Genomic DNA, 26,780 nt, shown 5'->3' on the forward strand with positions numbered 1-26,780 from the left:
AGGGAAAGGGTGGCTGGGTGCCCTGGCCGCCTCCTCTTGTCTCTGGGCTCAGCCTGCCTTGGGGGACCCTATATGGAGTGAACCTCAACTGCCCCCTCCCTGTGGCCAGTCAGGTGTCCCCCAGCCCATGTTAAGATCCTGAAGGGGGACCGGTCATGTCCCTCACACCAGTGACCACAAGAACGCCACTCTGGGCCGGCACGCCTATTTAATGCCAACTTTGCCAGCAGGCATTGGGGCAGGGGCCAGTTCCAGCCACCCCAGACTGGAGACCTCGGGTTACGGGAGCAAGTCCTTCACGAGCCAGCTACGGGTACTGGGGTCCCTGGGGTGATCCCTTCTTGGGCCGGTCAGCAGCCGCCCCCTCAGAGTGGGGAGCCCACTTCTGCGTTCCGCACCCGCTCACTCCTGTGGGTGCCATCGCAGTACGGGGGCTTCTGGGTGGCCTTGCAGGTACAGAGCACCACCATGCGGGTCTCCCGGGCCTTGAACTTGAGTGGGGATAGGCCAGTGCGTTTGAAGAAGTGGGAGCCATCACAGAAGGGCTGGTGAGGGAAAGAAAGAAAGTTAGAGACCCAACCCCACCTGCTGAGGCCGGGCAGGGCTGGGAGAAGCAGCACACGGGGCTCAGGGCCCAGACTCCTAAGTGATGCTGCCTGGGTTCGCTACCACACCTGTCTCATCTGTAACGTGACAGTAAAAAGAGTAGCGTCATCCCAAGAAAATAAAATACATTATGGTTATCATGCACTTTGCCAGTAGAAAGTGTTCAGTAAGTATGAGTCTTTACAGGAGTAGTTTCTGGGGTCCCCGGAGGACCAGGACACAAGAACAGAATTTTCAAGGCGAAATGGGCCCTTAGGTATCAGCCATGTTTACGCTGATAGGTGTTTTTTTTGTTTTTTTTTTAATGGCTCTGAGTCTCCACTGGTTCACGAAATTCATTTCCTTCTCCACATTCTTGGGGTAAAAACTTCTCTGGGTGGGCTTTAAGACTGGGGTATCAATTTTGTTTGGCTCCAGGAAATAACTGGGAAGGGGGGAAGGGGACGTCCCACAGCAAACTGGCTGCCTGGTGTGAGCATCTATGCCCTTCCATCCTGGAAGGTGTTCCTGGGTAATGGAAACAGGCCCAGAGAGGTGGTTAGCTAGTTAGTTAATGGCAGAGCTGGACCCAAGGCCTCTTGGCCTTGGAGTCAGGGTGGGATAGGAGAATGGATGAGAGAAGTGTGCAGATAAAAATAAGCAACCTGTCCCAGAGGGCAAGAGGCAGAGAGGCACAGAGGGCCCTCCTGTGCTAGGCGTCACCCGTGGGCTGCACAGCGCCACCCCCGTGAGGACCTGCTCAAAGTCCACAGCAAATCGGTGGCAAAGCGGGACTCAGGTCCCTGGGCTGCTGACACCACGCCATGCTGCTTGGAGGAACATAGTTCAGAGCCCGCTCAAGAAAGAAAGGGACCCCGGAGGCTAAGAATATGGGGCAGGTTCCTGCTGGACGAAAGGCTCCTGGAGCAGAAGAGAGGAGTTGGGAGCAGGCCGCCAGGCTGACAAGACAGCAAGAAACCAGGGAAGTCGCAGAAACTGAGGGAGGGTTTTCAGGAGCAGATGCCAGGAAGGGGCACACAGGGCCAGAGAGGCTGCGCAAAGTCTGCCCAATGCTGGAGTCCAAGGCCTGGGAACCTTTGACCCAGATGCTTCCTAGCAGGAAGAAGGAGAGAGGGGAGAGAGAGACAGGGCAGAGCCCGGAGCCTCTGAGAAGGAGGGAGCACCGGAAGAGGAGGACAGAACCCTGGCTCCACCCGACCGGCCCCGGGACTGAGTTTCTGTCTCTCTGGCTGCATCCTGAAGGAGGGATGCAGAGAACGGTGAGCTCAGGGCTGTGAGTGGCGCTGGCCTGAGAGTATCCCTCCCCACCAGTCTCCCTTGTTGTCCCTCAGGTGTGTGTGGGAAAAAGAGGAACGTCTTGGGTGGGAGTTCCTGGGCAACATGTAGCGTCCCCAGCCACAGCTGTCATATATCAACGGGAAGGGGGACACAGGTCTCTCACCTGCTTCTTGCTGTGGCCGCACACACACCACCTGTAGGTTTTCCCAGCCACCAGCTCCACCTTGATGGGTGTTTTCAGGGCCACCACGGACTTGGCTGGGGTTTGGGGGAACCATTGGGCCTGTGGCAGAGAAGATGAGGGAGTGAGGGGTCAGCTCATGCCCTGGAAGCACTTTCTTGCCTGTGGCCTTGTCCAGTTTCCCAAGAGCCTTGGCTGGTGACAGGCTTCCTCTGCAGGAGGCTGATCTGATGCCACCCTGCAAGGACACTCCCCCCAGGACACCATAAGGCCCCTGAGCTCCAGACAGAGAAGAGATTTCAAGGCTATGCAAGCACATAGGTTTCGGGGTCCAGGCCTTCCTTTCAAACCCTGGCTCTCACCTGGGTGCAAGGGACGGGAGGCTCAGGATCCTGCCAGCCTAGGCGGGGGTAGCTGCACCGAGGGCTGGGTTTATCCGGCACCGCTGTTCTCAGGGCAGAAGCCTGTTCCCTGCCCTGTGCCCTCTGGCCACTCTATCTCCCCTGAGCCATCGGGAAGGTAGCTATGGACAAGGCAGTCTCAGGCTGAAATCTACAAAGCAGGGCTGACCCATTCTGGTTCCCTCCTCTGGTCTCTACCTTTGGGGTCTCTGGGCCTGGGGGACTAGGGCAGAGAGAAGTGGAAACGGGGTATTGGTGGGTAGTACTTACCAGCCAGGAGGTGATGTCCCGTCTCTGGTTCAGCTTCTGCAAGGCAAGCAGGCATCGCAAGACGGTGGTTTGGAAACAGAAAAATATAAAGTCAACGGAAAGCGGAAGACTTCCAGAGGGAAGTCATCTGGGAGGGAAGAGACGACAGGGCTTAGGCGAGTGGGAGAAATACGAGGGTAAGAATAAGGGGTCCCAAGAGAGGAACGGGAGTTGCTGGGGGAGGTGCTGGCACCCAGCGGGCGCTCGGGGAGGGCTGCGAAGGACCAGGCGACGTAGGGGCTTCAGGGACGCTCAGCCGAGGGGCGGGCGGGGCGGGCTCGGGAGGGGAGTCGGGGGGGCCGGCCGGCGGGGCCGCGGCTGCTCACCAGGGCCGCCGGCCTCAGGAGCGCCCCCGCGCCGCCCATGTCGGCCCCGCTGCCGCCAGCGCGCCGGCTCCGCCTCGCGCCCCGGTCACCTTCCCGCTTCCCCGCCTCCCACCGGCCCGGCCCCGCCTCGGCCCGGAAGACGCTGCGGGGTTCGCGCGGTGCGGGCCGCCGGCCTGCGCAAGCCGACCAGCCCCAGCCGCCGGAAGTCGGGCCGAGGAGCCGACCCCGCAGCCGCCTAGGGGGCCCCGGGGTGTGGAGGGCTCTCCGGCGCCCCCTTTGGTTCCCGCGTGTCTGCGAATGACCCGCGCGGAGCATCGCCGCTCATTTCCTTGCCTGCGCCTCCCGGGCCCCCCACTTGCGAGCGGGGACCCTGACCGGAACCGTTTTCTCTTGCGGAGCCTTAGGGCAGTGCTTCTAGAAGCGCGGTGCGGACACATCTCGTCGCCTCGGGAGCTTGTTTTATCGGATTCGCCCCTGGCCCAGGCCTACACATTACATTCTTATGGGTGGGGCACAGGTATCTGCGTTTTCAATATGCAGGGTATTTCGGATATGTTGTGCATTTTGGTCTGTGAACTACTATTCCAGGTGCTTAAAGAAATGTTCATTGACCATCCCCCGACCCCCGATCCCTTCCCAAGGCTCCCACGGATGGCACTCCCTCTCCCTTTCCCTTCAGTAAAGCCAGACAAAGCAGGGTCTCTTTGGATTTTTTTTTTTTTTTTTTGTAAAACATTCTTTTATTAAAAGAACAAGTGCTGTTTACGAACTGCCCTTCGTACAAATAACATCCGTTATACAAAGATACAAGATCCGAGTTATGCACAATTCCAGGCTTGGAGGTGACGGGGTAGGGGCATTGCCTTTTGGGTTGAGGATATAAAGGAGGCTTTAGAAAGAATTAAAAAGGAGCCCCTGGGTTTGCAAACTGTAGCTTCCCCTCCCTGCTCCCCTAGGAAGGGTCTACTACATTGAGACAGGCTGGGGCGGAAAGGGGGGGACAGGCGAGGAGCCAGGGTTTGGGTCTCCAGTCCCACCACCTAAGTCCCAAGTTGGGCTGAAGGACGTGACCAAAGGGCAATGAAGGCACGCCCTCAGTCCCCAACTTTTCAGTAGATCAAGTCAAAGTGGTTGGGAGCCAGACACACTTTTAATCTGGTTTGATGTGACCGGAGGGAGCCAGGGTACTATGCCCCGCTTTCCTGCAAATTCCCAACTGAAGTGACCTTAATCCCTCCAGGCACCTCTCCCCAGGAAATAAATTGGGATAAAGGAGAACTGGAAGCAGGCTGCCTACCCTTAACTCTGGCCCACCACACACCAAGGAAGATGCTGGAAAGCTGGCAGGGGGAGCCTGTGCCTTTGAAAACTTGTCTGCATTTCCAGTTTGGGAAAGGGCAGTGTGGAGAAGGTCACCCTTTCTCAGAGCTGGCTCTTTCTCTTTCCCAGGCTCTGGCTCCCTTCCTAGGAGTACTTCCCTAGAAGTCAGGACAGGAGTGGGCAGGGGTGCTCTCATTGGCCTCAAGGGAAGGGCGCCTGGAGGCAGCAAAAGACCTAGGAGTCTGAGGGGAAAAACTCATAAACAAATCGCAAAAACTTAGAGAAGAAAAGGCAACCTTTAAAGTGTCATTGTCTCTGGAGAGGATCCATCAGCTCTGAGCTAAGACAGTCAGTGCTTCACAGATACCCCCCACCCCGGCACAGCCCTGCACTCACACCACGCGTCACACACACAGGGACAGACGGACAGCCACAAGGAGGCAGCGCAGTGGGACAGGAGAGCCGAGGACCGGGAGGCCAAGGTCCTGAGGGCTGGTCCTGGCTCTGCCCCTGAGCCCCTGCCCCCCTAGGCTTGGAGCTATCACCTGTGAAGCAAGGAGCTGGCTCAAAAGACACCTAAAGACAGGTCCCTTCCAGCTCTGACATTCGTGCACTAGTTGTGACTTCAAGGCCAGACAGCGGCTCTGCCTGCACACTGCAATCACACCTCTGCGCTGAGGGGGATGACGTACTAAGCGCCACTCTGCATTTTCAAACTCCACTTCCGCCCTGCAAACCACATCCTTCCCCTCCCCTAGACAGAGCCATATATAAATCTGCATCCCTTTCTACTCCCCATCCAAATTCATCCTAGAAAAAGGGACTGAGGCTGGGAGCAGGGGCGCGGGGGCGGGGGGGGGGGGTCTCGCTAGCCATACCCCTTGCACTGGGACCCCACTCCGTCCTGAAGCGCTCCACACCTTTCCTATTATAAAGCTCCCTCGAAAGAGGAAATGCACCACCGCTCTCATGTCCCCCTGCCCCGAACTGAGGCACAGCACCAATCCATAGCCAGCCTGGGTCCCTTCTTCAAATCTAACCTGCCTACCTGCCACTGCACCCCAGCCTGGGGAAAGTCAGAAAACAGAGACTCTTGGAGATGAGAACCCCAGACTCTCGGGTGCTGGAGGGAAGCGGAGGTCTTGGTTCCAGTGCACTAAGTCATTTGGACCTCTCACTCTCTGCCACAGCGGCCTTGGGGTGGATTGACTTCCCTCACTGTCCAGAACAGAAGCTGACTTTGGCTGTAAGTGGGCCGGCCTTGGGCAACGGTGTGGGTGTGAATGAGCAACTCTTCTAAGAATCTCTGAAGGTTATTTTTCTTTTCAGTGGTTTGGGGGCAGGGAGTTAGACAGCTTAATAGATGAAGATGAATAAAATGCTGAATTCTATCATTTCTTTCTAACTGATATTTAGCGTTAATAAAAAGTGAGTATTTCTGAGGTCATCACAACTGCCTCCCCCCTCCCCCCCCAAGCCCTTGCAAGTGCCTAAGAAATTGCCTCTGAAGGATCCCACCCACCCCCTCCATTATCAGCTCCCTAACATCTTACAAAGTCTTATCAACAGGAATATTAATATTATTTTCAGTATCAGAAAAAAACCAGTTGAGCAGCACAGGCAAAAATATATCTGCACTACGTTTCTGTCATTGCCAAAAATATACACATCTTCTTTTCTTTATTTAAAAAACAAAACAAAACCAACAACAACAAAAACCCAAACAGAAACACACACACACACAAATCCACACATGCAAAGAGACTGACTAGACGTGGTCATCAGGGAAGCTGGCCACGCTCCTCCTGGCTCCGACCCCAGTGCACCCGACACAGACACAGGCTTCAACCTCGCCCCTCTCCTGGCTGTCCCACCGGCCCTCAACCTTGGCCACCAAAGGCTCTGGGCCGGTGGGGACTCTTTAAGGTGAGAATTGCCCACTACACCCTGGGGAAATAGCTGGTGGGTGAAGGGACAGTTGTAGGTCAGCGTAAGCTTAAGTCTCCCCTGGTGGGTGGGGGTGGGGTGCGGGAAGGCAGGCTGGCTAATCCTGGGAGGAAGGTTTCACTAAAAGAAGTGGCACTTTACCCCCCTTGCCTCATCCCCCAATCCCTGGGGCTCCCCTTTGCCAGGGAAGCAGGACCAAGTAACAGTGGGGGAAGGGGAGCGCTGAGGGGGCACTGAGACCATGTAGAGTCTGGGGGAGGAAAGGCAGGATATTACCCTGATTCAAAGCCCCCAGCCCCCAGTTACTCTCCAGTATTGGAGTACGGTTCTGGTTTTTGTTAACCATTCAGGCCCCAGAGAGAGACCAAAGTTGGTGAGGTGAGAGGGTGCGAACAAGAGCTGGGAGCGCCCCTCTGATACGGCCTCGTCAGAGCACTGCTCCTATCCCTGCCCTCAGCTGCCCGGGCTCCAGCGGTAGACAGACAGACAGACAGACGGACAGACACACGCACACGCATACACGCTCTCTGAGTCAGGCAGCTCCATCTCCCCACCCTCGGCACTCCTAAATCCAATAGTGCAAACAAGGGGCAGGGGATCGAGGGGGCTGGGCCACCCACCCCCTGCCTTCCCCCAGCCCATCACTGGGGCCCACCCCTCAGAGGTAGGGAGGCTTGGGCCAAATTTGATGCCATCCTACCCCCCTTCGGCCCCCCAGTCTGTGGGCTTTTACAAGCTCAGCTTGTGACCCTTGTCGGGGGCAGGGGAAGGGGCCCAGCGAGAAACAGTCCAAGGAAGCCCTCTTGCCATCTGCCCAAGCTGGGAAGAAACTGCAGGTCAAGTAGGGCCACCCCTTCTTCCATAAAAGACTTCCGCACAGGGGCAGGCCCAGGGCCTAGCCCCCCACTTATCCCACTCAAGTGCTAATCCATTTTACGTGGCGGGTTCAACCAACCCCCCACTTATGCCATGGCCCACTTTGCTCTCTGGGGAACCTCAAAACATTCGCTGAGAGTGGGGGCTCCTAGGCGGGCTTGGAGCCTGTCCTCCTTCTGAGCCCCTCACAAAGGGGCCAGTGCAGAGGGGGAGGGGGGCCAGATGGAAGGGGCTCCCCTCTCGGTCTCAGTCCTCGGCACCAGGAGCGCCCCACACTCCCCGGGCCTCAGCACATGCTCTGGGCCGGGGCTCTCCAGTGTCTGGGTGCAGGTGCCTGCTCCAGGCTGGGACCCCTCAGACCAGGATCTGCCCCTCCACTCGGGGGGTCAGCAGGAGCCTGGGTGGCTTTAGCCTTTTTCCTGGCTGGCTGAGGCTCCTTTGTCAGCAGTCTGGAAAAAGAGGAAGGAAGACTGGGGCTTTGGGAGGTGTCTGGTCCTAACACCCAGTTGAGAATAGCTTCCTGGGTCAAGAAAGCTGACGTTGGGTGCAGTAAGGGTCTGGGCTTTGGTGGCTGCACACCAGGGTCACCTTGTGTGTGTGTGTGTTTGGGGGCGTTGCCCTGCATAGGGCACCCAGCTAAGCAGGCACGTGCCAGCTGAGGCCCTTTGCCCTCAGAAGGAGAAGGGAGGCCTTTCTTGAAATGGCCCACCCAGAGCATCATCTTCTTCTAAATGGTCCAATCAGAGAGGAAACAGCCTTTCCTAATGGGTCTCCCCAGAGGAACGCCGTTTTCTAATTGGTCCTTTCGCTATTAGCCCATGTGCAAAGTGTATCTTTCTTAGATCTGCAGGAGGGCAACCATGTGCTGGCAGAGGCCCCGGGGTCTAGAGCAGGGCACTCTGCTGCCCTAGGGGTCGCTTCCTTCCTCCTTCTGATGATGCATCTGATGATGTACCTTCTAATGCTCCCTCGCTGCCCATCCAGGAGAAGGGAGACAGGACCGTCCCTCTGCCCCACTCCCGGCCCCTCCCCCAAGCCGGACCCCTTACTTACCCCTCCTTTGGGGCCACTGCCACTGCCATCCGCCCCCGACAGGCTGAGGAAGGGGTTGGTCTGGGCAGTGAGGACTGGAGGTCCGCCTGCTGCTGCTACTGCTGCGGCCGCAGCTGCTGCGGCCATGAGACTTGTGTTGTTGCCGAGCGAGGGAGCCACCAGGGCTCCGGCGGGCAGCAGAGGTGGGGCAGATGCTGTGGGCAGCAGGCCAGGAGTGCCCGCGGACAGCAGCGGGGTGGAGCTCCCGGCCAGCAGGCTGGCCATGGGCAACTGGGAGCCCCCGGCCATCTGCAGCCGCTGCAGCTCCCGCTTCTGCTGGATCTGCTGGATCATCTGGTAGACAACAGTCTGGTGTTCCTGCAAGGGGCCCAGATTGCTTACTGGCCAGTGGTCCCCAGGGTCATCTTGCCCTCACTGGCCTGGGCACCATCCTATCACACTAGGACCATGAGGCAAAAGACCTGGGAGACACTCAAGGTTCTGTCTAACTCCCTCCTCTGGGCCTCAGTCTCCCCACCCAGACCAGAAAGTGGTTGCACACCGTCAGCACTTGGCACAGCCGGGGCCAAGTGCAGGGGGTTTAACATCCCTGGCCCCACCCCCCCCCTCACTAAATCAATTCCTCAGTTGCTATGACAACCACAAATGTCCCCAGGGATGGTATGAGCCCAAGTTGAGAAACACTGAATGAGGTCAATAGTTTTCAACTCCCCTCTTTTTCACTTGTTTTTTCCCTTAAGAGTCAGTTATTTTTGCTTTGAATAGGCAAAGCGTTTTCAGTGCCCCAACCCCAAGTGCTTTATTGAGGCTTATCTTCAGAAATCTTGCTTTTGCCCCTGCTGCCATCTGGCCTCCGTAGATAACCAACTGAATTGGTTTCTTATGTATCTTTCTCGTATTTCTTTATATGAAAATGAATATTTTTCTATTTTTTCAACTCCCTCCTTTTTAAAAGGAAGAATTCCTTTCCTCCAAAGGAATTTTTAGCAGAACTCAACACACAAGAAAGACCCAAAAGGGGCTGCTCTGGTTGAAGCGGTGTCTGTCACCTGCTTGGCCACCGCTCTACGCAGACCCCGAAGTTCCCCACTGAAGAGCCTTGGGGATGGAATTGGAAATGCTCAGTAACTGAGGACTCACCACCCTCCAGAACTTCTCGCTAGGATGTGATCTGGGGCCACTACAGCATCCCTTCCCCAGTGCCCAGGGGCCCCCCCGAGAGGAACCCTTATGCCCTCTGACCCCACATGACCCTTAGGGGCAACCTCCACCCAGCCTGGGGCTGCCCTCCCTGGGCTGGCCCAGACCCTCTGAGAGGGCCCTTCAAGCAGAGCTGGGGGAGGGGAGGTGGCCCAGGAAGGGAGGGGCATTACCGGGGTCAGCTGTGGGGACGCCAGGAGCTGCTGGAGCTGCTGGAGCTGCTGCTCTTGCTGCTGCAGGAGGTGTCGCTGCTGCTCGGTGAGGCTGAGGCAGGGGGACAAATCACAGACCATGGGAAGGGACAGCGGAACCCTCCTCGCCTGCTCCCCTAACTTCCCAGACTCCCTCAGACCCAGGTGGGGAGAGGCAGGGATGTGAGATATTAGAGGACTAGAGCGAAACGGACTGAGCTCAGAGAGGACAGTGGGAGGGAGGCACATTAGAAGGAAGAACTTTCCCAGAAGGAAAACCTAGGCTAGCTAGGGTACAAGGCATAAACAGACGACTTTGTCCATGGAGAGCTACCATCTGGAGGGCACTCACATCTAACATCTAAGGAGAACCTGGGGTGACTAGATTCTAGACCCTGTAAGATCAGAGGACAGCTTTCCTTCTGAGGAACTGTGGGTGTTTGGGGGGATTCCCTCCCAGAGCCAGCCTCCCCCTTCCCTTCCCCAGACTGAGCTCTCCCTCACCTGTTGAGACAACCTGGCAGCTGCAGCGCAGGGGCCCCGCCAGCCTGGCTCAAGCCCGCGGGGTTGGGGGCGGCAGCCCCATTCAACCCCCCCAGGAGCCCATTGAGGGGCAGGGCCCCGCTGCCCGCCAGCCCCCCCAGCAGCCCCTCAGCCAGGGGCATAGCCCCCAGCCCCGCTGCCCCGGGTGCCCGGCCTAGCCCATTCTGTGGCTGGGGCGGGAGCGGGGCAGGGCCCCCAGGCAGGGCCAGGGGCAGAGTAGCAGGGCTCTGCTGGAGCAGGGGCAGCGGTGGGGGCGTGCTGTGGAAGGACAGCGACGAGCTGCTGCGGCTTGGGCAGCCTGAGTGTGGGTCCTGGGGAGGGAGGGGGAAGGGAGGGGTCAGAGGGGCAGGGGGCCAGCATGACCTTTCTGGCCCCCGGCCCGGCACCCACCAGCATTCTCACAGAGCACAGCCACCCCCCCCTTCCCCCAGGCAGAGCCACCCAGGAAGAAGCAAGGCCCGGGATAAAGGATAAGAATCCAAACAGTCTTCACAAGTCACTTCCTAGGGGCCCAGCATCCCTCACGATGCTTGTTTAACACTGAACAGTGATGACGGTAGTGACCACCTGGTGAACCAGACCCAGGGTTCAGTGCCTGACCTGTACTAACTCGTTACTGCCTTTTTGTGGGTGAAACCACTGGTTCTTAAACAGGCTAAACAACTCTGCAGGCAGCTGGAGTGAAAGATGCAGGCTCAAATCCCATGTCCACAATTTAATGGCTTGAGTGGCTTCTCTGTTTTAGTTTCCTCACTCATAACACGGGGGTAAGAGGAGAACCTATTCCATAAAACTATTGTGAAGACAAAACACACAAACCCTTTAAAAGTCTCAGCACAAGACGTGACAAAGGGCAAGTATGCAATTAATGTCGGTTACTATTATGACTATTGTTGCCCAAGTCACACATTTAGAAAGTAGCAGGGAGAACAAGAACCCACTTTGTTTGATTTCCAGAAACAACCACAATATAACAATAGCAACGGCTCCCCCAACCGCCAGCAATTACACGGGGATTATTTTGTGTGCAGCTACAACAAACTATAATAAACTCTTCACAAACACTTCTCAAAGAGGCCTTCCCTAGCCACCTTATATTCAGAGAAGAACCCCACCCTCCATTCTTTCTCATAGCCCTCAAATTATTTTCCATCTTAGTACTTTTCCTGACTTGTAATTATTGATTTTCTTGGATTGAGCCTGTCTCCAGGAGCAAGACTGTCCGATTTGCTCACTCATTGCTTAGCCAATGCCTGGAGCTAAGTAGGCACCTCATAATTATTACTTATTTAATGAAAGAATGAATGGGTCAGTCAACCAATTACTCAGCCAATCACTCCATTGTCCAGCCTCCAATAGCCGCAAGGCAGAGATGCAACTAGAAGGCCCTTGCACCTCCCCACTCCTGCCCGTCCCTGGTGCCCCTCCCCGTGGCGCCCACCTCGGAAGACGTGGACAGCGAGTTGTCCAGGCCCAGACTGTTCTTCCCCGGAGGGCTCTTGCTGGTGCTCAAGGAATCGCTGCTGCCGGCTGAGGGAGGGAGATCACGGAAGGAGGTCAGGGGCTGGAGTCAGGGCCAGTTCCGACCGCACAGCAGAAGCCCCCATCCCCGGGCTGGGTGAGATTCCCCTTACCTTGGGGAGGCAGGCCATAGGGCCCAGGGACAGGGCCGTTGGTGGCAGGCAGGGCGGCAGGCAGGGCGGCGAAGGGCACAGAGAGTTGCACGTTGAGAATCTGCAGTCGCTCTTTCTTAGCCGTAAGGCTCAGGATCTGCTCCTGAAGCCTCTGGTTTTCCTTCTGCAGTGCATGCAGCGCCTTCAGCATCTCCACGACTGCAGACAGAAGGCGAGAGCGCCTGAGCCCCGCGGGCCTGGAAAGGCTGGGGGCGGGGCCAGGTGACCGGGGGCGGGGCCTGGAGGGGCGGGGCCTGACAGAGGAAAGAGGACTGAGACCTAGCAGAGAAGGCGCCGGCTAGCGAGGGACTCAGGTGAGTCCTGGGGAGCTAGAGGTGTGAGGACCACGGGTGGGGCCTGAGGCTTGGGGTGGAGGCCAAGTGCTTGGGAGGGAAGGGGCGGGCGGAAGTTGGGGCTTAGTAAAATAAGGGCCAGGAGGTCGTGAGCTGAGCGCCAAAAGCCCTGCGAAGAGGGGGCGGGCCCAGGAGCAGGACCCAGCGAGGGTTAAAGGCAAGGCCAGCGGTTGGCCAGAGTTAAGGCAGGGGCGGGGCCGCAGGCGGAACCGTAAAGACGTTTGGGGACCTGGGAGAGAAAGGTGACCGAGTCTGGGGGTGTCCTAGGACAGGTCACCCAGCCCGACGTCACCCCTTCTCACTGTTGACTCCGGCCTCGCCATCGCCCTGCTTCTCCAGCAGCTGCTCCATGTTAGTCGTTCCGGGGGCCGCTGGGTCCAACTGGCCGCCCCCGCAGGGTGCTGTCTGGTCGAAGAGTGCTGGGAGACTGCTGATAGGGGACCTGGGGTCAGAAGGGAAGACCGAGCTCAGGCTTACCTCACTCCCCCACTCCTGTCTCCCTGCCCTCCTCCTCCCGCCTTAGGGGTTTCAGTCATCCCCTCTGGATCCCAACCTCTTCCCCGCGCCCGCCTCTCCGCTCTCTCCTCCCTCACAGTCCCTCCACCCCGCTCCCAGCCCCTCCCCCAAGCCGCCACTCTCTCCCTCACATGGAAGACAGACTCTCCTGGGGGGAGGTCCCCCGACATCGGAAGCTGCAGTCCTCCAGGTCTGGCTCTTGGGAGGAGAAGGAGGGCAGGGATCAGCGAGGAAGAGGTGCCGTCGGCCTCACAGTCCCCGCCTGGGAAGTGGGTGCGGGATCTGGGACCGTACCGCAGACCCCTTTCCCCAGGATCTCCCAACCCCAGATAGCCAGTTCTAGTTCTTAAGGCGCTGGGAGCCCTGGCTTGGAAACCCAGCGCCGTGGGAGGCAAAGCCATGAGATCTCGTCCCTTCCTCCTTCTCTAGGCAGAAAGGCTCCTGCAGCCTGGCTACTTTCAGATCCACCTCCTAATTTTTTTCCTGGAAAACTTACAACTTCAGAGTCATAGAAACTTGGGGCCTACACAGTCCTGAGTTGAACTTGGATATGATACTTACTTGCTGTGTGACCGTGGGCTTGAAACTAACCTCTCTGAAGTGATTGTTACGAGGATTAAAATAAGGTAGTAAATGTGAAGCGTTAATCTGAACGGCTTAGCTGGCATGCAGCAAGGCCTTAATTACTGTAGCTATTATAATCAGTTTTATGTGACTTTTATATTAATAAACTAAAACATTAGACGTCAAAACCCTCTGTTGGGCCACTGAATTCCACTTTGCGTTTTGGAAAAATACAGTCACCTACTCTGTAGGGTTCTTAATTCTGGAATCAGATTGGCCCCCTTAAGGCTCACCTGAACTGGTAAGCCCCGCCCTCCAGCCGGCCAGGTGGCACCTCTGCACCAATCAGCTCTCTGGGGCTGGGTTGACTCTCCAGGGAGAGGGAGGGGCACTTGTGATCCGCCCCCTTAACTCCTAAATACCCAGAGAGGCTGTTGTCCAGCTGGTGGGATCTCTGTAAACTCTGATCCCAAGAACTCACTAAGAGGCCAGCAGGGAGCTAGGCTACAGCGGTAGGAGAACGAAGCTTGGAGCCAGGGTACCAGAATTTCAGCTGCTGCGCTGCCTTTCCCTACCCCAACTGCCTTGAGCAAGTCATTCATCTCTCTGCCCTTTTGTTTTGTGAGATGGAGCAGTATTTATTCTGCCCTGTCCTGTCCCGCCTCCTCACGGGGGTTTTAATGTGAAAGTGTAGGTTTGTTGTGTGTGGAATGGTTTTTTGCAGGGTGGGCAATGGCCAGGGGGTGCGGGCAGCCAGAAAGCCCTCCCATCCTTTCTGGGGTGACAAGCAGGTGACAGGTGCCCCTCAGGCCTTTGGGAAGAAAGGGGAATGGGGTCAGAGACTCACATACCTGTGTGGCTGCTCTCGGCTTGGGTGAGGAGGGGGTTAACGGCACCCATGGGGGTTCCAAAGATGTGGGTAGAAGGGAGACTAAAGGTGGAGCCAGCCAGAGAAAACACCTGAGGGAAAGGAGGTAGAGTCCAGCCTGGTGGTTATTCTTGGATCTAGAGCACAACTGTGTGCAGCGGGGTGGAGGGGGCCAGGCGTGCTGGGGAGGAGAGAGGACCAGAGAGGGGGAGACGTTCTGGTGGTGAGCAAGCCCCATCTCTCAAATTCCCATGGGAAGCTGGGGTCCTCAGCAGGCTGTCCCCCACCTGCCCAGGGATGGCGGAGCCCAGGAGTAAGGCCTCACCTGAGTGGTGGAGATAGAAGCAGAGGAGGAAGGGAGGGTGCTGGTGAATGGGGAGCGGCTGAGGCGGGGCAAGGCCGAGGTCCCTGGGGGCCCCAGAAGGCTGGAGGAGAGGGGGGTGCTGCAGACAGCCCGCAGCATTCCACCACCGTGGGAGATGGGGTCCTTATTACTGGTGTAGATGCCTACAGGCACAAGACAGACACAGAGGGAAGCTTAGTCACCCCTCCCCCACGCCCCACCTTAGTCGGGTGGCTAGAGCAGCCTCTCCCCAAGGAGAACACTCCCCTGGATCTGGCCACACACCAGTCTCACCCTCTTGCTGCAAAGATGTCACTTCTTGCTTGGGTGACATCTGCTTGCCATGCCTGCTTATTCCACTGCCCTGCTAAACCTGGAGAATTCCCAGTTTTTCTAATCTCTGAACCCAAACTTGGTTAAGTCCTGTTGGCAATCTCTCCCGCTACAACCATGCAGAAAATGGGTATGGGGGAGTGTCTCAGAGGTGACTGTCACCTGCATCCTTTGTCTTCTGGAGCAGTTTCTATCGCATTTCCTTCTAACTGCATGTTTGTGCCTCTGTCCCCTCACTAGACTGGCTGGGCCCTGAGATACCCTCCATCCCCAAGGGTCACTAACCTGCCCCCAGCAGTGGGGACTCCAGGCTCAGGCTGGGCAGGCTCCCGGAAGGCCCAAAGGTACGGGAGGCCAGACCACCCAGGCCAGAGCTGACAAGGGAACCTCCGGAGAAGGGTGAGGCAGCAGTGGCGGTAAAGCCAGCCAGCTGGGCACCGGGCAGGGAGGGAAGGGCCGGGCCCCCGGTGCCCTCCTTGTTGCGGCTGCCCTTGGGACGGCCTGGCCCGTGTCGGCTCCTCTTGCTGGCTTTGTGCTTCTTCTCCTTCAGGCCTGTCTCAGGGGCCTCCTCAACAGGCACAGGGGCGGCGCTCAGTGTGGGCATCCGCTTGTGGGTGCCTGCTGAGGTCCCGGACCCCGAGACGTGGGGTGACTTATAGTCCCCAGGGGATGGGGCCCGGGCCCGGCCCGAGCTGGAGGTGGTGGTGGAGAAGCGCATGATGGGCCCAAAGCCAGAGAAGACCACCTTCTGCTCAAAGAGGTCAGCCTTGGGGGGCTCGGGGGCTGAGGGAGAGGGAGGAGCTGAAGGGGGGCGCGCTGCGGGCTTGGAGTACTTGTCCTCCTCTGGCTGCTCCAACTTGGGGAATGCAGAGAAGTCAGGGGAGCTCTGCAGGGACGAAACTGCAGAGGGGGAAACGTAATTACAGCTGGACCCCAGATCCCCTGCCTCCCTCCCACTCAGTGTGCACTAGTAGAGAGAGCTCTGGTCAGGGGATGGGGAAGCTGAGTTTCCTGTCCCAGCTCGGCCACTGTCTCTGTGTCCTGGGACGAGTGTCCCCGCCCTCCAGCTTTCCCACCTGTGATAAAGTAGGAGGAGAATAACTCCCACCCTAGTGAGCTCACTCGATGACTACAGAGATTACAGGAGATTAGAGTTGGTGCTTTAAACGTGGTACCTGACAGCGTAAGTGCAGGGGATAATGAATATGGTTATGGGGGTTGGAGAGGTGGGCCCTGAGGGAGACCGGAGGGGAGTTCCACCTCGAGAGGAGAGGGCTGAGGGGAGGGTGTGGACGGGAGTCACTTGGTGGGGATCCCCCCCACCCCAACCACTTTAGGAAGCAAATGAGACGCAAACCAACATAAAAAGGCCCTTGGTAGAAAAGCTCAGGGCCAAAGACTGTCCCGCTCCCAGCCTCCTCCGGGACGCCCACACTCACCTGCAGGCTGGAAGGGCCCCCCAGAGGAGGAGGAAGAGGAGGAGGAAGAAGAGGAGGAGGCGGAGGTAAAGCTGCTCACACCTTTCCCACTGCTCAGCTTCTTCCCCTTGTGACTCAGGCCATGGCTGGAAGACTTTTTCCCCTTTGAGTCCCTGCTGCTTTCAGAAGTCTCCTGAGTGCTGGCCTCGTGGTGGGAGGAGGAGGAAGCTGAGGAGGAGACCTGAGGGAAGGAGGAGAGGAAGGCTCGAGGCCGGCCCCCAGGGTCTGGGCTCACCCTGACTTGGGAGCGGAGCAGGACACAGGACCTAGGGCCCTACTGGGGGAGCCCAGAGTTAGCTTCAGGAAGGATTTTCGGGCAAGGGGATAGTGGCAGGAGCTCCTAGACCAGGGAGATGGGGGGCAGCTCTGTAACTTCTGGGTGTGAAGAGTTGGGAGCTCTGAACCCAAGAAACTGTCTGTCCTTCACCTCGGGCAGGTGAGAGATGAAAACAGTCTCAGAGCCTGTACTGATGCACGTATCTTCTTAGTCACTCATTTAAGAAATACTTAGGGGCTTCCCTGGTGGCGCAGTGGTTGAGAGTCCGCCTGCCGATGCAGGGGACACGGGTTTGTGCCCCGGTCCGGGAAGATCCCACATGCCGCGGAGCGGCTGGGCCCGTGAGCCATGGCCGCTGAGCCTACGCGTCCGGAGCCTGTGCTCCGCAACGGGAGAGGCCACAACAGTGAGAGGCCCGCATACCGCAAAAAAAGAAAAAAAAAAAAGAAATACTTAGGGCTAGAGGGCTGGACTTATGTTGGGAAGTGGTGTACGCAGGGAAGAGGAACTTCAAGGAGAATGGCCCCATTCCTGGGCCCTCCAGTCCCCACCACTCCCTCCATGCTCACCCCCAGATGCAGCCACCTGGCCGACAGCCTGCTCCCCGGCCACTCCATGCCCTTCCTAGACAACCTGAGCTTCCATGCCCAGCCCTCTGCCCGGAGAGCCTAGCCTTCCTCTTCCCGGGAAACATCTTCTCCTTCCAAATCCAGCTCGAGAGCCCCCTCTTCCGTGAAGTCACCCTATAGCTACCTGGGGTGGAACAAATCTTTCTGTCCTCTTATTTCCGGGTATCGTGTACCCACCCATGTCAGCCATCAGGTGCCACACTGTACTGCAAGATACGGTCCCCCACGTCTGAGGGTGGCAGCCGTGGCTGGAAGAGCGGGGTCTCTGGGGTCTGTTAGCCTGATGGGTTCTGCCGTTTACCACCGTGTTATGTTGTGTGGTCTCTCAACCTCACCGAGCTTCAGTGTCCTTATGGGGCTAATTATGCCTATTTGGAGAATTACGAGAACCACAATGCCAGATACATAGTATGGGGTCAATAATGAGGATGATTCTGATGGCATGGCTGCTAGTGATACACTGCAGAGACAGTGTCCTGTGGTGGTTAAGAGAACAGGCCTTCAAGCCCGACTGCCCGGGTTCAAATCTTGACTCCACCACTCCCTAGCTGTGTGCTTTTAGGCAAATGACTTAACTTCTCTGTGCCTCAGTTTCTTCATTTATTAAATGGGGTTAATAAAATACCTACTTCATTGGATTATCTTGAGGATTAAATGAGCAAATCCCCCAGGCATCCCCTCCATCCTCCTGTTCCAGAAGGGAGCCTGGCATGTGGTGAGTGAGTTAGGGCTTTGTATTACTACCAGGGATGGCTTTTCCTCCTGGTGGAGACCAGGTATTCAGTAAATGAACAAATGCCAGAGGGAGGATGGATGGGAGAATGAGAGCCACCCCGTGCTGCCCCTTCCTGGGCGGAGCCCTGGTCTCTTGTCTTTTTCTTTGTTCTTTTCAACAGCTGGAGTTCTGAAGGGAGCCAGATGTGGTTATGAGAGCAAGGGAGGAGAGGGCCCAGGGGGAGGGGTGGCTGAAATGCTGGGGTGGGTGGAGGGGGATGGGCAGAATGCTCCAACACATCCAAAGGGATGCCCAGCCACTGGGATAACTCCTAGATCTCTGGCCCTCTCTTTCCCCCTGCCTGCAAACCCCAGGGAAAGACCAGAGGGCGCAGACATCAAGCTTTTCCAGGTGAGCCCTGGGCAGCAGGGAGGGGAGAGGGTTACTGGGACAGTTGCCACAGCAACATCACCCTGGAAACCTGATACCTGAGCCTCCTGCTAAGATGCCCAGAGCTCTGCCAACCTCCTGAGGCCAGTGGAGGTGAATGGGGCAGTAATGGTGACAGGAGGAGGCAGCGTCTCCAGGCCCCTGTTCTCCTTCCATGGGGAGGACGGGCTGGAAGGAGGGGCAGGGAGGGCTGCTCTGGCTTGGATTAGCCATTCCCTGGCCTCGGATAGGGCCTGCTGGTTGCTTATCCAGATGTTGCCAGTTTCTGGAGTCAGGCCTGACATGCCATGCCCCTACCGGGAAGGTGGGCTCAGTGAGGGTTTCAGGGTGTGGTCCACAGGCCTGCCCCGCAAGCCATCAAGGGCCACACTTTCAGTCCCTCCGGGCTGCATGGAGCGGGCTTTTGGTTAGGCGACAGGCTCTGGGCAGCCTCCTGATGTGGAGGAGGGATGAGAGTGAAGGGGTCCTCTCTGCCTCTCTTTGGGAAAATGGGCCCCAGAAAATCAGAGAAACACCGTGAGTACTGTACCTGCAGACAGGAGCCCAGTGCCAAGGCCCTCTGTCTGGACAGAGGCAGATGTGAACATCTGGCAGCCAGCAGGCAGGGTGGTGCCCCCCACCCCACCCCTACCTCTTCTGGTTGGGCTGAGGAGCAGAGGCCCCTCCTGGGCTAGAAGAGGAGTAGAGCGGGGCGGGGTGGGGAGCAGAGGCATATTAACATGAAGCTGAGGAGGTTCCCAGGGGTGCTCACCCTGACCCCGCACCCCGTGTCTCCCTCCCGCTGCTGTGGCCATCCCTCCTGGGTGTAGGCAGCAGTACCTTGTCAGCAGTGGGGACCACAGGTGGGGTGAGGATGCTGGGGGGTGACTCAGGCCGCTTCTTGTGCTTCTGTTTAAGGCGTTCTTTGTCCTTTCGACTCTGGGGAGGAAGAAGGGACTGGAACTGATGTTGGGGAACAGTCTGGGTCAGGATAAACACAGCACATGCGTGTGGGGAGTGGGGTCCTTTCAAGGACAAGGCTTTGTGGGCACCATCTCCCCCTATGGAGGGACTGGGGGACTTTGGCGGGACAGGAGTGGCCCAGGCAGGTTCCTCTGAGAGCCGACAGCCCTTCCCCCTCCTCCTCACAGCCTGCTAAAAATAGCCCGTCCCATTATCATGCCAGCGACACAGAGCACCGCTCATGTGAGCACACACCCGGGACACCGAGCTGTGCGGAGGGACGGGGGCCGGGCACACTGTGACGTGTGGCGGGGACGCAGGCGTGTGCACTTACAAACTGGACCGACACATGGCTAGACTGTGGCGTGTGTGCAAATGCTGGGAACACTGTCGTGTCATGGGGAGGACACGGAGGAACCACACAGATACAAAGAGCCCCAGGGAAGCCAAGCCTTCACCTCACCCTCCGTGACCCTCACATGTCACTTCCTCAGTCCCCTCTCTGCCCTCAGTGGCCTCAGAGGAAGGAAGGCGGTAGGCCCTATGGCCTTCCGGACACCTGGGTGGCTTCTTGAAAGAAACAGGTGTTTGTGAGTGGGCAGGAGGGGTGGGGGGAGAAGACTTTTACCTTCTTCTGACCCCTCTCGTGGTGGGAAGGGTGCTTCTCCTGCTGCGTGGACGGCGAGGCCGACCTGCTCCTCCGGCCAGCGATAAAGCCGCTACCGCCTGCCCCTGTGCCTCCCCCTCCTCCGCTGCCTCCCCCGCTCGCGTGCCGGGATGTCTTCTGGGGAGAGAACCGAGAGGAACTGCCATAACCTCCTCCCACTAGCCTAGGAAAAGGTTCCTGAAGATCAGGGACCCCCCACCCCCACACTGCCCGTCACTAAGAGGACCCTGTGTCCTTAATGATACTCTGCTCAATGGAAGTGCATTCCCTAGACTGGAATCCTGGTTTCCCCGCTGGCTTGTCCAGTGCACAAGATTCAGCAGCAACTGAGGCCCAGAAGAGGTGGGGCGTCTTGGCCCAGCAAGGCACGGATGGAGGCAGGCCTCTCACTCTCCGCTCACCTCTTCTCACGGTGCCCTCTCGGCCCCTCTCAGGCCCTGGGCCACGGTCCACCACCACCTCCTTCCCTGGGGTGGAGGACATACAGGACAGCCCTCATGGGAGCCCCTGCTCCCCTGTACTCCATACCCCATCCTCTCCTCCAGACACTTGCTCCAGCCATCACCCCTTCTCCTTTGTTCCTGGCCCTCCACCAAACACAGTGGTTCCTTTTGTCCCAAAGGACCTGCTGCCCTTAAGAAGCGGAGGTGGGGGGGGGGGAGTAAACATCCATAAGAAAAACCCAGACAACACTTGTGCTGCCATTCCCCCCGGCCTGGGCCTTGGACTCCCCACTGCCTGGGCTGATGGCTTCACCTGTCCTAGACTTATAGCTGTTCCCTCTAAGGCCACCCACTACCTCCCAACCGTCAAATGCAAGCACTAATTTCAGGCCTCGTCTGACCCCATCCCTCCCCAGCGGTGGGCACTGCTTCTACTCTGCTGAGCTCTGAACTCCCCACCTCATGGTTCTCTTCACACTTGAGCCCCCTACCTGATGGGCACCCGGGGATTCCAGCCCCAGCCTTATACACCTGGGGCTGCCACTACCACCCTGCCCGGGGGCCTCACAGCCACCAAATCTGAACATCCCCACTTGGCACCTCCTATGAACCAAACCGAGCTCCCTACGTTGTCTTAAGTTGATATCAAACCCTGCACCTAGATGACCCTATGACTTATGATCCAAAGTAGGACACTTCTGAAAATGAAAGGGGGAGCTATTAATAATTACACCAGGGCAAAAGGCACAAACTGGGACTCTCCGGGGCAGACCAGGACATACGCTAGCCCTACAGAAGCGTACTGCACCACCTGTTCACAGTGCCCTCAGGTGCTCAAGCCTCATCCACCCAGCATTGAGAGCCTGAATCCTACGTGCCACCCTCAACTCCTCCTTCTCAGCTACCCTGACATGTAGGCAAGTCTATCTAGAAATGGTTCTAGAACCCAGCTTCATCCCTCCATCCCCCCTTTCTCACAGCTGTCTCCCAGCCGCGCCCTGGCCCTTCAAATCTGGCTTCACAGTGGCTGCCAGGGTAATCTTCATAAAACACAAATCTGATCATGTTACCCTCTTGCTTTCAAGCAGCCTTATAAGCCTGTAGCCTGCGGGTGAGGTCCAAGCTGCCTTCCCAGTCAGGCCACAGCATACCTCTCCAGGACGCCCCACAGCTTCTGGAAATGCACGTCTCTCCACAAACATGGGTTAGCACCGCTTCTCCCACCTCTCCTTGGGCCCCTGAACCTGGGGCAGAAGCAAGTCCAGCTCGGGCCCTGCTTGGGCTTTTTCGCCTCATCTCCTGCCTTGTCCCTCCCCCACACCCCGTTCTGCCGCTTATGAATGCTTTCTCATCTCGGGACTTTACCCACGCCAGTCCCTCTGCCTGGGATTCCTTTCTCTCTGTCTTTGCTCAGCAGGCTGCTGAGGAGCTTCAGACTGTCTGTTCTGAATCCCACACACCAGCTGGGAGATAAATAACAGAATCTTAGTGGGTCTGAGCTTACTCATCCATAGAAACGGGGAAATGCAGTACACCTAGTTCTTAGGGTTTGGGGGACGATCACACAAAAAAACACACATAAAAAAAAACACACATAAAGAGATTAGTACAGAGGCTGGGACACAGCGAGCCCCACAAATGTTGACTCAGCTTAAATGCTGCCTCTTCCTTGAAGCCTCCCAGACTGACAGGCAGGGCCTGAGCTCCGTCCTCTGGATGGAGCCTGGTTCGGCTCTGATTCACACCCCTCAACTGTGCTTCAATTATTCCTCATCCAGTGGTGAGCTCCTCAAGGGCAGGGACATAGTTCCTTCCACGTCTGTCCTCCCAGCCCCAGGCACTGGCCTGGCCTGGAGCCCATACCCTCTAAACCATGGCTGACTGACCCATTCATGCCCAGATGAAACTCACCATTTTGCTGAAGTGGTATTTGCAATAACCACAGTACTTGACATTGTCGACCTCCAGCACTTCCTCCTCACACAGCAGGCCTGCCATTTGGGCACTAACCGAGAAAGGTCAGCCTGAGAAGGGTGGCCACGAACCAGACCGGCCACCTCCCCTGCACCCTCCTAGATCCCTGCGGAGGTGAAGCCAAGACCACCCAAGGAAAGCACTGCCCTCATCTCCAAAGACACAGCAGCTGAGATGAACCTATTTAGCAGCCCCCCATGGCAAAGCTCGGAGGGGGTTGGTACAGCTGGCTAGAGAACGTTCAGGGTGGGTGCAGGGCAGGCGGGGCTCTCACCAGGTGACATGGAAAGCTTGTCGACATCCGTGGCGGTTACAGGTCATGCAAGCTCCTGAGGCTGCCTTGCTTTCCCGGCCCTGCTCCTCACAGATGTAACATGTCTGCAGGATACAGTACAATCGTGCCCTCCTCCCTCCCACCTGAGGGATCCTTTGGTCTCCCCCCTCAATTCCATCCTCTCCACGTGATCCTAAGTCAGGGCTATCCAGCAGCACTGTTGGTGGTGATGGAACTGTTCTCTACCGCACTGTCTGATGCAGCAGTCACAGACCACGTAAGGTTACTGAGCACTGGAAATGTGGCTAGTGTGACTGAGGACCTGAATTTTAAATTCTATTTGATTTTAATTAATTTACATAACCACATGTGGCCAGTGGCTACTATACTGGACAGTGCAGTCCTTGGACGGTGAGCCCGATAAGGCCAGGGACTGTGTCTGCCTTCCTCACCGGTGAGCTCATCCCCACCTCTGGGCCTTTGCACATGCTATTCCTTCTGCCTGGTACCTGGAACTCTCCCCCCTCATCAAGGATGGCTCCTTCTCATCCCCTAGGTCTCAACCAAAATGTCTCTTTCCTTGACTACTTTATCTAAAGTAAGCCCCCCCGCCCCCCCCGCAAGGTATCCTTTATTTCAGTACCTTGTTTGTTTTCTTTACAGCACTTAACACAAGTTGCATTTACTTTATTTGCCTGTTTATTGATATCTATAGTCTTCCCACCCAGAAGTGTGAGTTCCGTGGGGCAGGGAGCACACCTGTCTTGATCAACCTAAACACTGTGTGTCTAGCATCTTGTCCCAGTTTTGGCACATAGTAGGCACTCAGTAAAATGTGCTCAGTGAATGAATAAGTGAACTGCTCGCTAAGGTCTACCTTCAGGCAGTACTTCTGCAAGGGAGCCTACTATTTCACTTGAGTTCCAGAGCACGAGCGTGAATCTATCAGTGGAAGGTGCCTACCCTCCTCCTGAGTTCCCCGAAAGTGTAGGTTGGACAGAATCAAATTACACTGGATGAAGGAAGGGCTGGAGGGACCCAAGAATGGTTGGCTAGGGAAGGGACTGGTATGGGGCACGGTAGGGGCCGCTGACCTTGTTGAAGCGATCATGAGGCACGTACTGCAGCACGATGGGCTCCATGGTGAGCACGTTGGCAAACTGCACCTCAGGGATGTAGAGGGCACACACCACGTGGGCCCAGCCTGGGGCAGTGTGGGGCTGGCCTCAGCTGCGATGGCGAGCCCAAGACCCCCACCTCTCACAACCCCATACTGCAGATGGTCCCCTCCTCCATGGCCTTCCCATCAGACTCCACTGCCAGCCAGGGAAGGGAAAGGAAACCAGCCTCTGCATTCCACCCCCACCCACAGACCTCTCCTGCCTTCCCAGACCCTGCTCAAGGGGCCTTGCTGACCTCAGTAGATGAGCCCTGGGGCTCAGCACCCCCCTCACCTCCATTGTCAGTCCTCTTCAATGCCCCATCTTTGTGTGGGCACAGCTCACACCTCTGCCAATAAAAGGGGGCACAGGGGTTTGGGAGGTGGGCTTTCCCAAAGCGGGTGGGGGATCTGCTGAGCTGGGCCCTCCCTGAACACATTCAGAGGGCCCAGGATGCAATGATGTCTAAGGAGGAACTGGTGGGGGTACAGAGAAAACAGGATTGACCACGAGTGATCCACATCAACGTGAGGTTCATTAGAGCATTCCGTCTACTTTTGTACAGGTTGGAAACTTCCCATAATAAAAAGCTCAAACAAACAAGCAAACAAAAATAAAAGGCCCGGTGCCTGAGGTGACGCAGAGTGAGGGATAAGCTGAGGGACAGATGGGGTTGGTGATAGGTGTGCAGGAAACAGGAAATCCTGTGTGACAGTCCCACCCCAGCCTCAGCCTCAGAGTCCCCTAGCTCGGTGGGGAGTGGGGGGGCGATGTTCAGGTGTACAGAGGGGAGAGAGGAGTCTCAAACTCACCACCCTGGCTGCTCGCTCCTGAGATTCACATTTCCTGCAGAACCAGGGTCCTGTTGGCACCTGGACGATGCCATAGCAAGCTGGGGATGAGGGAGGAGAATCACCAAACAAATCTGTCACCAGGGGCTGTTCCCAGAATAACTGGGGGAAGGGGGTGACTCTAAGGAACTAGGCCAGGGGGCTGTTCCCAGCCTGGGGGGCACTCACTAGACAGCAGGACCACAAGGAATGCCCAACAGCACGCAGCCAGCTTTCAACCACACAACCAAGTCCTCCAAGCAGAGGTGGGAAGTCTGAGTCCTTGACCTTAAACTTCTAGAAGATCCTCCCCTCATGCCCTTTCTGTACCCAGCTTTCTGTTTCCCAGCTCCTGCCAGGACCAGTCCTCATCATCAGGAAGAGAAAATCAGCGGAACAACATTTACGATAGACAAACGCGTTTTGTTGTTATTGGGGGGGGGCATTTCTTAAAGGGCCAGTAATGGAAGAGGCGGGGAAGTCGGGGGTCTAGGGAGCTCATCTTCTGCCACTAACTATAATAGGTACAGCTCAAAAGTCAAGGCCGAGAGCAGGTGCAGTGCAGGTAACCAATAGGAGAGTGGCGGGAAGACCCGACAGCGACAGGATTAAGGGCTGTCCCAGGAAGGGGGGGGGCAGCTGGCTATGCCAGACAGGCGGGAGATGCCAGTCTGCGCCCTCGGTAAGATTCCTCAAGGAGTTAACTCCCGAACCATGTGCTGCTGGGGGAAACTCCAAACCTCCCTCTTCTCTATTCCCGGCCCCCTGCGCAACCTCTCTCCTACCCGCAACTCTTTCCCGGAGGATTTTAGGAGTCCCCTCTCCCCTGGGACCCTTCTCCTCCCTTCCCAATTCCGCTCCTCCCAGTATCCGGAAGCTGGAGGGGAGGATGACCCCCCCCTTGACCTCTCCCTCCGAGAGCCGGGACCAAAATAACCGGGCGGGAGGGTACACCTCGCAGGTAAACATTCTCCAAGCAGCCCCGACACTGACGGTGTGGGGCGCGTTGAGTGCACTCATTGGCCCCTAGACTGTCCCCAAACTCCCTCAACTTGGGGTGGGGGGCGCGGGACTGGAACAATAGGCAAGAAAACAATGCCTGACCCGGTCCTCCAGGACCGGGCGGGGGCAGCCCCCCGACTCCTCCCTTCTCTTCAGGTGGGGTGGGGGAGGGGCGCCCGAGCCCCGGGAGGTCTCCAGAGGGCGCGGCCGGGGGCTCCCTGCCCACGCCGCCCCCTGGGTCCCTCCGCCCCCCCGCGGGCCACCCCCATACCTTGGTGGACAGCCACGCTGCACGCGTGCCCATCACAGTAGACCAGCGGATTCTCGGCCCAGCCCCTCTCGTCCGAACATACGCAGCAGCCTCCTACCATCTCCTTCATACTCCCATGAGCTCCCTCCGGGGCTGGGGCGGGGGGCCGGCCGGCGGGGGTCGGGGGTCAGGGGGGGAGGGAGGGAGCGGGGGGCCGCGCGCCTCCTCGCTCCCTCCTCCTCCTCCTCCGCCGCCGCCGCTTCTTTTCTTTGCCTCCTCCTTCCTCCTCCTCGGCGTCCTCCTCCTCCTCCTCCTCGCTCGCTCTGTCTGGCCGCCCCCCCCGCCGTGCTCTCGCCCTCATGCCCCGACGGGCCCCCCCCCCCAACAATGAGACCCGCGCGCCGGGCTCGCCCCCTCCGCGCCGCACGCCCAGCTACCAGGGCCGCCCGGCCGCCGCGCAGCCCGGGCCCGGCGGGGGAGGTGCCGAGTGGCACATCGCGGGCGCCCGCCCGCCCCGCGCCGCCCGCTCACGCGCCGCCTCCCCGGCCCCCCTGCCCGGCCGCGGCAGCCATGGCCGCGCGCCTCCGCTCGCTCGCTCCCGGCCCGCCCGCCGCCCGCCGCCGGGTAAAGTCTTAGGTTCAGGGAACAAAGCCTGGCTTGGTAGGGAGCTTTTCTCTCGCTCGCTCCGCGCTCATTCTCCCTCTTCCTTTTTCTTTCTATGGCTCTCGGTTGGCGCTCCTGAGCCCTCCATCTGCTTGCCCTTCGGTCTCGGCCCCGGGTCTCCGATTCGCCAGCCCCTTCCGCCCAG

At 57.8% G+C, this 26,780-nt stretch overlaps 1 protein-coding gene across 4 annotated transcripts; it reads right to left on the reverse strand.

Moving 5' to 3' along the window:
• Nucleotides 1–200: 200 nt before the first annotated feature.
• Nucleotides 201–26,270, reverse strand: MLLT6 (MLLT6, PHD finger containing). 4 transcript variants are annotated; one of them, XM_082859981.1, is made up of 22 exons: nucleotides 25,994–26,270; nucleotides 24,703–24,782; nucleotides 24,185–24,239; nucleotides 23,825–23,934; nucleotides 22,731–22,834; nucleotides 22,394–22,487; nucleotides 20,001–20,156; nucleotides 19,250–19,348; nucleotides 16,321–16,540; nucleotides 15,167–15,781; nucleotides 14,531–14,712; nucleotides 14,189–14,297; nucleotides 12,905–12,971; nucleotides 12,560–12,699; nucleotides 11,866–12,063; nucleotides 11,673–11,761; nucleotides 10,193–10,542; nucleotides 9,671–9,761; nucleotides 8,298–8,654; nucleotides 2,737–2,772; nucleotides 2,048–2,167; nucleotides 201–545 (listed from the first exon to the last, which is right to left on the reverse strand). In XM_082859981.1, the coding sequence occupies exons 1-22, from the start codon at nucleotides 26,100–26,102 to the stop codon at nucleotides 366–368; spliced, it is 3,561 nt and encodes a 1,186-aa protein (XP_082716107.1). In that variant the 5' UTR covers nucleotides 26,103–26,270; the 3' UTR covers nucleotides 201–365. The 4 variants fall into 4 exon arrangements, with proteins under 4 accessions (XP_082716107.1, XP_082716106.1, XP_082716109.1 ...); XM_082859983.1 differs by lacking the exons at nucleotides 201–545; nucleotides 2,048–2,167; nucleotides 2,737–2,772 and adding an exon at nucleotides 7,084–7,693 and having other exon boundaries at nucleotides 16,402–16,540; XM_082859982.1 differs by lacking the exons at nucleotides 201–545; nucleotides 2,048–2,167; nucleotides 2,737–2,772 and adding an exon at nucleotides 7,084–7,693.
• Between the last annotated feature and the right edge of the window lie 510 nt (nucleotides 26,271–26,780).

Source organism: Leucopleurus acutus, assembly GCF_964270905.1.
Source record: "Leucopleurus acutus genome assembly, chromosome: 19".
In the NCBI taxonomy this organism is placed as follows: Eukaryota; Metazoa; Chordata; class Mammalia; order Artiodactyla; family Delphinidae; genus Leucopleurus; species Leucopleurus acutus.

Bases quoted from the DNA above. Each gene is read 5' to 3' on its own strand.
- MLLT6 (XM_082859981.1), bottom strand. From the start codon at position 26,102: ATGAAGGAGATGGTAGGAGGCTGCTGCGTATGTTCGGACGAGAGGGGC. The intron at 2,773-8,297 runs GTAAGTAAGGGG...CTTGCCTTGCAG, and splicing joins GCAGTGGCCCCAAAGGAGGG to AAGCTGAACCAGAGACGGGA. The intron at 546-2,047 runs GTGAGAGACCTG...TTCCCTCACCAG, and splicing joins GCGGCCACAGCAAGAAGCAG to CCCTTCTGTGATGGCTCCCA.